Source organism: Caenorhabditis elegans, chromosome I (genome assembly GCF_000002985.6).
Source record: "Caenorhabditis elegans chromosome I".
Classification (NCBI taxonomy): domain Eukaryota; kingdom Metazoa; phylum Nematoda; class Chromadorea; order Rhabditida; family Rhabditidae; genus Caenorhabditis; species Caenorhabditis elegans.
This window is the reverse complement of record NC_003279.8, coordinates 8,363,889-8,374,248: the sequence shown is the minus strand read 5'-3', so window position 1 is coordinate 8,374,248 and position 10,360 is coordinate 8,363,889. Positions and strand designations below refer to the sequence as shown.

Genomic DNA, 10,360 nt, shown 5'->3' with positions numbered 1-10,360 from the left:
AATTTTAAATTAACATTATACCAAAAATATAGTTTTTTTTAAAATAAAATTTATAACTCGGCAGTTCACCTCGAATACGAATTGGTTGATAAATTTGTGAAGGCGATAAATGAGGAAAATTGAACACTATTTTGTAAGAGCTGGAGAAAAAGCTGCCATGATAGGCAGGCATCCATTCAGGCGTAAATGCCTGCCTACATCTTATAGTCTGCTTTTTCGCTCAAAATTAGATGTTTTATGTGTGCACAGGGTGGTTTCAGACACTTTTCGAATGAAACAATTACTCACTCCAGTTGGGCACAAGGCATGCATTATTGTACTCACGGCTAAATTCCTACTTCAATTAGAAATGTTCACACTAATTGAAAATTTGTTTGCTCTTTTTTAATCAAGCACGTTGCTAATATCAGGTTGTCCCATAAGTTTTTGTACTATTTTTTTTTTGAAAAAAATTTATTTCTCTCAAGCGACAAGTAGTACTATTCACACAAGTATTCACCATTAGTGTCCACCACTTGTTGCCATTTACTAGGTAACATCATGATGCCACGGGAGAAGAAATCCGGCGAACGCGATGAGAAGAAAGTGGAGAGTTCAGTTTTGAGATGCTCTTCGTCGTCGAATTGCTTGTCGCGCATGTAGTCACTGAGAGACAAGAACAAATGGTAGTCGGTTGGTGCAAGATCTGGAGAATATGGTGGATGCGGTAAAACAGTCCAACCAAGATCTTGCAGCTTTTGGAAAGTCTTCTTGGCGACATGAGGCCTAGCATTATCGTGAAGAAAATATAGTTTTTCATATTTTCCGTTGGTCTTCTCTGCAACTCGGTCCAATTGGGCACAATAGTAATCAGCAGTGATAGTTTTATTAGTTGGCAACAATTCCCAGTGCACGGGTCCTTGAACACCCCACCAGACACAGATCATAATCTTTTTTGGGTGAAGATCAGGCTTTGGCGTCGGTATTCCTTTCTCACCGATCGGAAGCCATTGACGTTTTCTGGAATGGTTAACATAGAGCACCCACTTCTCATCTCCAGTAACCAGATTGTTCAGCCAATCGAACTTTCGACGAAAAGTTAGAAGTTGAGTACAAACGTTGACCCGAGTGAGCTTCTGTGATGCCGAAAGTTCATGAGGCACCCAAATTCCAAGTTTTGAAGTAAAACCAAGGCGACCCAAGTGACGTGCAATTGTGCTATGACAACACTCAAGCTTCTCTTCCATTTCACGAAGACTAAGACGAGGCTCTTCCTCCACCAGCTTCACTAGGTCTTCTTCATTTAACTCTACCGGTCGCCCAGAACGTTCTATTTCTTCGAGACTGAAGTCGCCGTTCTTGAACTTTTGAAACCAACTCTTTGCTGTATTATAAGAGAGTGCTCCCTCACCCATCGCACCGCATATGTTTCGTTCCGCTTCCATTGCTGAATGACCAAGACGAAATTCATAAAGAAGAAGCAATCTAACGTCTCGACGTTCAAGTTTGATGATTGTCATCGTGGCAAAGTAGAAATGGATGAAATGAATCTTTTCTGAAAGGGGACGACCCGACCTTGACACGAACTACGATGAAAAAATTTTAAAACTTTCTAGAAGTTTTGGAAAAATATTTGAAAAAAAGTACAAAAACTTATGGGACAACCTGATAAAATTGGTGATATTGCAGACTCCAAAAGGAATTTTTCAAAACATGAAATAATTTTAGATCAGACTTCTGAATAGAATAACATTTTGTGTGAAAAAGTGTTTGCAGCTTCAAGTAGACTGATTTCCAAAACTAATATCATGCCAAAAATAAATAATTTAATTTTTTCTGTCAAGCCAGAAAAAAAAAGAACAGAGGCACAAAAAACGTGATGCAAAAATTGGAAATTTTTTTTGTGAAAAATTAACCCTGAAAGATCGGAGCTAAAGATTACCCTAGTTTCAGTTGACCGATTCCATGTGACATATGAAAGATTTAGAGTTTTGGTCGGATATTTTTGGAAAACGAGTAAAAAATGTTTCAGATAAACGAAAAAAGTTCATACTACGAACTAAAACCTAAACAGATAATAGTTTCAAAAATTGAACAGGTTTTATGAATATCATTTCATGGTTAGAACTTATTTGAAGTAGACACAATTCTGAAATAATAATGATTCGGAGTTTGTGCTCAATTTTATAGAAAATTGTTAAATTATCATGTAGCTTTTGAGGATAACAAGATGCTTGGAAAATTACGATGCATGTACAAAAATATAGTTAGTATTGATTTTGAATTTGAATGAATATATAAAGTACCGTATTTCCTCTATTAGTTTGGCACCTCCATTAGTTTTGCACCCCTTAATTTGTTCCCTGTTTAGGAATTCAAAATTTGCATTATAAAATCGTTCTAAAAATTAGGAAAACTCTTACAGACTTGGTATAATAAGTCAAAATTGGCAAAATATGAGAACAACTCGGACAATTTTTGCGTATCAGTCGTAAAATTCGCCCATTTTGGTTCATAAGTTGTTATTGAAATTGATGATATTATGCCATAACTTAATGGAAAACATGAGAAAAAACGTGTTCGAAAATTAGTTTTGCATCAAATTAGGTGTCCGAAAATTAGTTTTGCATGTCTTACTAATAGAGGAAATACGGTAGATGAACTATGTACACTGGGAAAATCATTAAAACTTATTTTTCTATGATGCTAAAATTTTCAAATGTTATAAAACTTTTCAAAACAATTTGGAACGATTTTTTTGGGGAAAACTGAATTTTCACCTCTTTTTTCTACTCGAATTAAAAAATTTTCCAGTTTTTTGGAAAGTGTAGTTATGATATTTGAACATTTTTGTATCATTGGAATGGGGTTGAATTATTTTCCCACTGGACACACCTTTAATACTTAGATTTTTTTCAGGTTCTTCAAAATTTTCAGTCCGTTAAATTGGCAGAATTTCAAAACAATTGGACTTTTTGAGAAGTTTCGCGCATTCCCGCAGGTTTGGACCCCTACGATGTTTAAATAATATTGTAATTGAACAATAACTCGTAAAAATTTTTCGGTCGACTTCCAAAAGGCCTGAGTAATTTCCATTTTTTGACTGTTTATAAAAAACATTTCGAAAAATTCACTATGAAATTTGGTAAGTCAAGAACCATAGAAACAATGTTAAACAGATTTTCAACCGGCAAGAATTTTAAAAAATAATCTGAGAAAATGATTTATTCATTCTCGGATTTCTTTTTTAAATACACACAATGACTTTATTCAAAGCACAAGTGAATTGAAGTGTTTTCTTAAGTATTACTCAAAAAATCTTTGAAAAAGTAACAAAATAAGATTTTATAGACGAGTTGGTGAATAAATGGTTTCTCTAGACTAACTGTTAAAATTAACTTTTATATTTTCTAGTTTTACCCAGTATAAAATTACTATAAACAACCCAGACGAGATCCGATGTACCCGGAAAACAACACACCGACTGTTACTCAATTTTTTCAGCAACTAGTAGGCGGGTGAATATAAACTAATCAGATATAGGGTTTGAACCCAAACGTTTATATTTTCGCAATAAAAATTAGTTTATCCAATGAAAATAGAAGGAGGTGTGAGATATGAGACTCAAGTGATTTTTGGTTAAAGTTACTAGATACATGGAAAATGTATGGTTCGGGAGGATCAAAAAGGAATTGAAACAATGTTTCAAATTTTTCACATGTACTATTATGTAAACGAAGAAAATTAGAAGTTTTGAAATCTACGTAAATATTCGCTCTACGGCCAATTGAAAGCGCTCCGCACCCGAACCATGGGTCTCGTTAGGAATTTGGCGTCAAACAAATATTTACAATTAGTTTCGTCGATTTTTCTAGAATTTCCGTGTTTTTTCAAATGTTCTCCGTTGTTTTCTGAAAATTCGTTTAGAAATATTGTAAGGTTCTAGCCCTTCCTAATATCATTCCCATCCCAAATCCTTTCATTGTCCCAACCTTCACCGTAAATAGTTATTTCAGGCAGTTTACTCGGATGATGTTCTCCCCGGCCTACTCGTCTCAGAACCTACACCTTCTCTCCTCGCATACAAAGCCGAAGCCAATCAGGAGATGCCGCACTACTCACTTTCCACCGAGAGCTCTGTCTAGACCTGTAAGTTTTTGTTCTTTTTGTTTTTGTTTTGACCCACCGCATGCGCGTTCTCAATTTGAGAATATGTCGCCGCCGGCCCCGCCCCTTTTCAGTCAGTATAAATGCCGTGGCCGTCCATTCACGAGTTTTTTCCTTGTCCTGGCTATTTTATTGCAACATCATATAAAATGTCATCGAACAACTAGAGCAAAAACAAGAAACCAATGAAGAAAACTAAATATCCTACTCTTGTTCGAATTTCAAGATTTCTCTTCACAGATCTTGTTTCTATGAAAATCCGATTTCAAAGAGCTTGGCTCCGCAACGTGTTTGCGGACAAAACAACGCGTCTGACGCGCAAGTGCTCCAGCTCCATGCTCCATTTACGAGAATTTCTTCAGTTTTTGGGCTTTCTCTTGAAATATCTTTGTATATTTTACTTTCTTTTCTATATTTTAATAACTTGTTTTGTTCAAGAAGAGATTAGAATCAGTCTAACTCGATAATTTCTTCGTTGCCGCCTAATTTGAACCATTGAGTCTGAATTTTCCGTACAAATATTCAAATCATCCTTTGTTTTTGCAGCAATGGATGAAGATGCACCAGTCGATGAGTCGAACGAGGGAATTATTGGATGCCTACCAAGTGCTGTCAACATTCATCACATCGAAGAAATAAAAGAGCTGGTCGATCAACTGCCGATAATTTTTAAATTAGAAAATGAATGTGATGAGACAGCCGCGGAGGTTAATTATCTACGATATTCTCGACTTCTGCACTTATATCAAGAACAACCACGTTTACTTGACAAATGGATTCCAGAAATTGTGGCGAATTTGGTCGATTTGGTGACTTTAATTGGAATAGGTATGTAAATTATTTCCTGCTCTGCAAATGTTAAAGTTATCCATTTCAGATGTGTCGAAACCTCGCGCAATGACGCCACTAAGCCGAGAATCTCTGAAATATCTTTCTGATTTGTGTATTGTACGTGGCAGTAAGACAATTGTACGACTTCTCCCACATCAAGTACATCTTCTGGATCCTCTCCTACAAACACTTGAATATTATGAAACTAGCCAACTGTCAGATCATAATCAAAGAAATGTGCTTCTCATGTGGCTATGGATTGTTGTTAAAAATCCATTTGATTTGAGACGATTCGATCCGACTGGAGACCCTGATAATGTGATAACAAGAATCATGAACGTGGCACTTCATTATATGAAATGGGATTGGAATAGTAGTCAGGTAAATTATTCATTTTGAAAAGGACTTCTATAATTCCAAAAATATTTCCAGGCCTCCGCAGCTCTCGTAATTGCTCATTGTCTATCAAGAACAGACGGAATTCCAAAAGTTCTGAGCTTTCTCTCTCGTTTACTAGATAGTATTAAAACTCATCACGAAAATAAGAAGCTCCTTTTGGCTGATTTAATCCTTCTTCTTGCAATTCTCAAACACGTTGATCGGAGAGTTTTGACGGGACATATAGGAACAATTCACGAACAACTTAGTTTTCTATACCCAATTGATGAAAAGAAAGGTGGTCTCATTTGCAAGTGTCTTGTGAAAGTTGTTCAAAGAATTGGCCTAATCGCATTGAAACCAAGAACATGCTCATGGAGCTATAATCGAGGAAAGCGGCTTCTCGAAGGAATGCTTGATGATAATGAAGAATATTCAGATGAACCGTCATTTTCGAATAAAGTTAATAGTAATCAAAGGTAAATTTTAAAAAAATGGAGACGCGTTTTGTGACTTTAATGACCGAATATTTTCTACATGATTTTTTTGTTGTGAGATGGGTTCGGATCTACCACCATCTCTCAATTACAAGGTACTATTAGACACTCGAGCATACTTCCATCGTGTTTGCCGTACCTCAAACTCTGTAAATCGCTCCTTCCCAGTCGCTCTATCTTCCTCTTTCCTCCATTCTGACGCGCGCCCTTATTTGAATCTCCCGCAAAAAATACGGATGTGAAATTTCCAATTTCTTCACGGAAAAGATGGTTGAAAATTTGACAAACGGTGTTTTGAGTCAAGTATTTAAAAAAAACTATTTTCTACATTTACTTTCCATTTTCTATAAATTGAAACAAAATTTCAATACGACCCTACTCCACCTTTAATACTTTTTTACATTCATGAAATTACATCTAAATGAAACTAAAACTGCGTAACTTCATCTTTTTTCAGTTGTAATAATGAAATTGATAAAGAAAATCAATGGAACGATGGAGACGAACTGGAAAACTCGGAAATTGTTGAATTCGCTCTGATGCATGTTCTAGAAGCATTAAGCCATTCGGATACAGCAGTTCGATGGTCAGCTGCAAAAGGTGTTGGAAGGATTACTGTGAGACTACCGAATTTCGACCTAGCAACTCAAGTAGTTGGATCAATAATCAGTAGTCATTTTGGAGAAGTTGCTGAATATTCATCATGGCATTCTCATGGAGCATGTCTGGCACTTGCAGAACTTGCACATCGAGGAGTACTATTACCAAGTCTGCTTGAAGATATTGTACCTGCTCTTGAACTGTCACTTGTATTTGAAGATGTAATGGGAAGACATCAAAATGGAAATCAAGTTCGAGACGCAGCGTGTTATGCTGTATGGGCATTATCGAGGACTTATGAACCTAGTATGATGGCTCCATATCTGCAACGGCTAGCTTCGGCGTTGGTGAGTTTTCTAATCGTTTCAGTGATGAATCCAAAAAAGCTCTTTTTTGAAAACAATAACGAAAAAATTGCCAGTAAATGTATAAGTTCGAAACTTGTCTTCTAAATTTTATTTATTTCGAATCATGGTGTTCGGTATATTCGCATTAACACTAACACTTGCCGGACGTGTCGTGTATTGCAGTGTATTGCAAAAAAGTTTAACGAACATATTTTAAAGTTTCAAGTTCGAATTAATTCCAATTCTTGTAATTTTCAGTTATGCGGAGCCCTATTCGATCGTCAAGTAAACCTCCGTCGTGCAGCTTCAGCAGCACTACAAGAAATGGTTGGAAGACAAAAGAATGTGTCACATGGAATTCCTCTCATCCAATCGGTTGATTATTTTGCTGTTACAAATCGTCAAAAATGTTATGAACATTTATGTGTTCCAGTTGCTGAGTATTCAACGTATTCTGCTATTATTTTGAGGCATCTTATCACGAAAAAAGTTGTTCACTGGGATGAAAAGATTAGAGAACAGGCTGCAATTTCATTGGAGAAGATTAGCGAAATTCGATTAGAAAATGTCAGTGATGATTATTACATGGAGATTCTTGATGATTTTCTGAAAGCCAGCTGTGAAACAAGAATTTCTCCATTTTTGAGGCACGGGTATTTATTAGCATCCGGACATCTTATCAAAGGTCTCACATCTCGAGGAATGGATTTTTCTTCCAAACAAACAGAAATTGCTTGGATACCCCACATTCTCTGGCCGTTCTGTGATATGACAACACAACCCGGTGCACTAATTCGAAGAACTCTTTGTAAATTCATACAACTTGTGTCTGCATCGAAAAAAGTTCTATTACTTGAGAAAGACAAAAGTGAATGGTTGGATGTACTGCTTCAATTGATCACAGATCCAAGAGAAATTATTCGATCACTCGCAAAAACAGCAGTCGGTGAATTTGTGATGACTTATTTGATGAATGATGAAGAATTGATTCAAAAAGTGAAGACAAGAGTTATTGCAGCGGTAATTTATTTTTTGTTTTAAGGTTATCGTAATTTCAAAGGATTTTTGCATGAACTATTATTATAGGTCTCGGCGTGCAAAAAGTTACGATAGACTCTTTCGAATTTTTGCGGCTGCTTCTTCGTTTATTTTCCTTCTATTTTTCAATGGAATTACCTCGTTTTAGAGAATTGAAATTGTGAAAAAAAATCGGATTTAAATCAGTGACAGGTACTTTGAAAACTGATTTAGACCATCCATAACCTTTTTTGCGCGCCGAGACCCATTTGAAAGAATCAGTGCGCCTTTAAGAGGAAATGTCAAAATCTAGTGGTATTACAATACCGATGTTGGAAAGTGATATCCAGAAATAGTTCTGGTTATACAAAAAATCTCGTTTTGCAAAATTTTTTTGTAAAAGTAGATTTTCAGATGACAAAATGCTCGGATGAAAGTGAAAGAATCGGAATGGGAATGATTTGTGAATCGTTAAACTCTGAAGCAGTCGATTATGAGATGTTCGAATCGCTTTGCAATACTATTCTGACGTATGTTGTAGCAAACAGAAACTTTTAATTTCAGAAACAAATTGCAGACCAACATCGTCAGATGCAAAGTGGGCACTTGCTAGACAACAAACTGTATTTGCACTTAATCGGATTTCAGTGAATTCATCAACTGAAACATTTAATCGAATTGGGCAAAAATGTTTTGAGACATTGTACAAGGCTATGACAGATTATACAACAAGTGCAAATGGAGATATTGGACGATTTGTGAGTTTGAAAAGAAGGAAAAACTCTTATCTTATTCGTTAATGTTATAATTATAAAAGTACATTAGCGAGATTAAAAGTATTTTGAGCGTTCAGTCCTGGAATTTCCTCCTGATTTTTTTGTACTGTTATATAAAGTTTGAGAATTTTTCAAAAACAATTATAAACGCATATTTTCGAGCTATATAGAGCTATCTTTTAAAGTAGTACAAAATTATCGCTTCCACCATTCTGCGCTACATTCTAATTTTGTGCCTATTTCAGGTTCGGGAAGCCAGTATGCGTGCCATGTCAACAATTTTGGTTGATGCGAAAACGGAGCCACCATTCCTAGATGAACATGTCATCAAATCTGCAAAATATATGGTTCAACAGAGTGCAGAACGAATTTCACGAACTAGAGAGGTACGGCTGCCTTAAAGTTTAGAATATCCACAAAATTTGCTCATTTTCAGTGTGCCTGTGCCTGCCTGAAATCGCTCGTCAAATGCGAAATAACGGGTCGCTGTCTTCCACATATTGATCTTCTCATGAACATTTATTCAGAGCCAATGGATTTTATATCCGATCGAACTGTTTTTCAGTTGAAACCTCTTTTAGATCTTGGATCCGAGTATTATGAACAATTAATATTGGGTATTGTTGTATCAGCAGGTGGATTGGCAGAAGGAACTCAGAAAACTGCAAAGCAATTGCTTTTAGATCATCAAAGAGAAATTTGTGAGAATAAACCGGTGAGTTTTTGTGAAAATAAATAAATCTCTAACATTTCAAAGATGCAACAAAATTTTATGTGATTTTAGAAACTCGTTTGTTTTTATTCACATTGGCAGAGTTTTTTCTGAGTTATCTCAAATTTTGTCTAAACAATTTTTAATGATAATTTAGTTAACTCTATTCGTATTAATTCAGAGATTCGATCATTTTCTATCGACATGTGCTGATCTTTTTCAACGAGCTCGTAAAGTGAACCGAATTGGGAACAGTTTCATGCAAATTCTACCACAAATATTTGGAAATCTTGGAATTTATGAACAATGTCCAGAAACGTCTGAATCAATTATTGAGATGGTGGATACAATGAAAACAATCGCAGTTAGATCATCAATGATGTCACGTCAGAGGCTATCGATTGATTCACTTGGAGAATTGTTGAATTGTGGGAAGAAAAGTACAGTATACAGATCTGCATTAACTATGGTATGTGACAGAAGTCGAGGTTTTTGTCGAACTATAACCCATAATTTCTTTTTTCAGATCCTTGACACTCTTAACAGCCAACAACCAGTTCTTCGTAAATCTGCCGCCGAGAGACTCTACGAGCATCTTTGCTGTGCCGAGGAATCAGATGATGAAGTATTAGAGGTTCTTGCTACAACAAATTGGCAGGATGAAAATGATAATGTACTGAAACAGGCAGTCGCTGGAATTTCAGAAAAATTGATATTTTAATTGTGATCCTATAACGCTTGTTGACATATTTTTCAATTTTATCGCTTCGTCTAGTTTATCTTTTTACTTTTTAATTTTATTCAAATTTTTGATATTTTACCACTCAGAATTTGATACTTCACAGTGATTCGCGTTTCGTCTTCGCCAATTTACAACTGACAGGACAGACACAAAAATCATTCATTGCGTGTTATTTATGCGGCATTTTGGCTCTTATTATCTATTGATCTCATTTTGTGTTCAAACCCAATGAAATATATATATTGCTTGTTTAATTCATAATTTTTTGTTTGTCTAAGAACTGTTTGCAACAGATTCATTATATATTTTTTTTT

General features: G+C 35.6%; 1 protein-coding gene across 1 annotated transcript; it reads left to right on the top strand.

The window, feature by feature from the left end:
- Positions 1-4,686: 4,686 nt before the first annotated feature.
- On the top strand, positions 4,687-10,295 carry tbcd-1 (Tubulin-specific chaperone D). Its single transcript, NM_001383466.2, has 11 exons — positions 4,687-4,974; positions 5,024-5,358; positions 5,410-5,834; positions 6,310-6,799; positions 7,058-7,819; positions 8,231-8,346; positions 8,394-8,574; positions 8,838-8,978; positions 9,029-9,307; positions 9,486-9,773; positions 9,831-10,295. Exons 1-11 carry the CDS (start codon positions 4,695-4,697, stop codon positions 10,023-10,025), a joined length of 3,492 nt encoding a protein of 1,163 aa, NP_001369974.1. The 5' UTR covers positions 4,687-4,694; the 3' UTR covers positions 10,026-10,295.
- Positions 10,296-10,360: the final 65 nt, after the last annotated feature.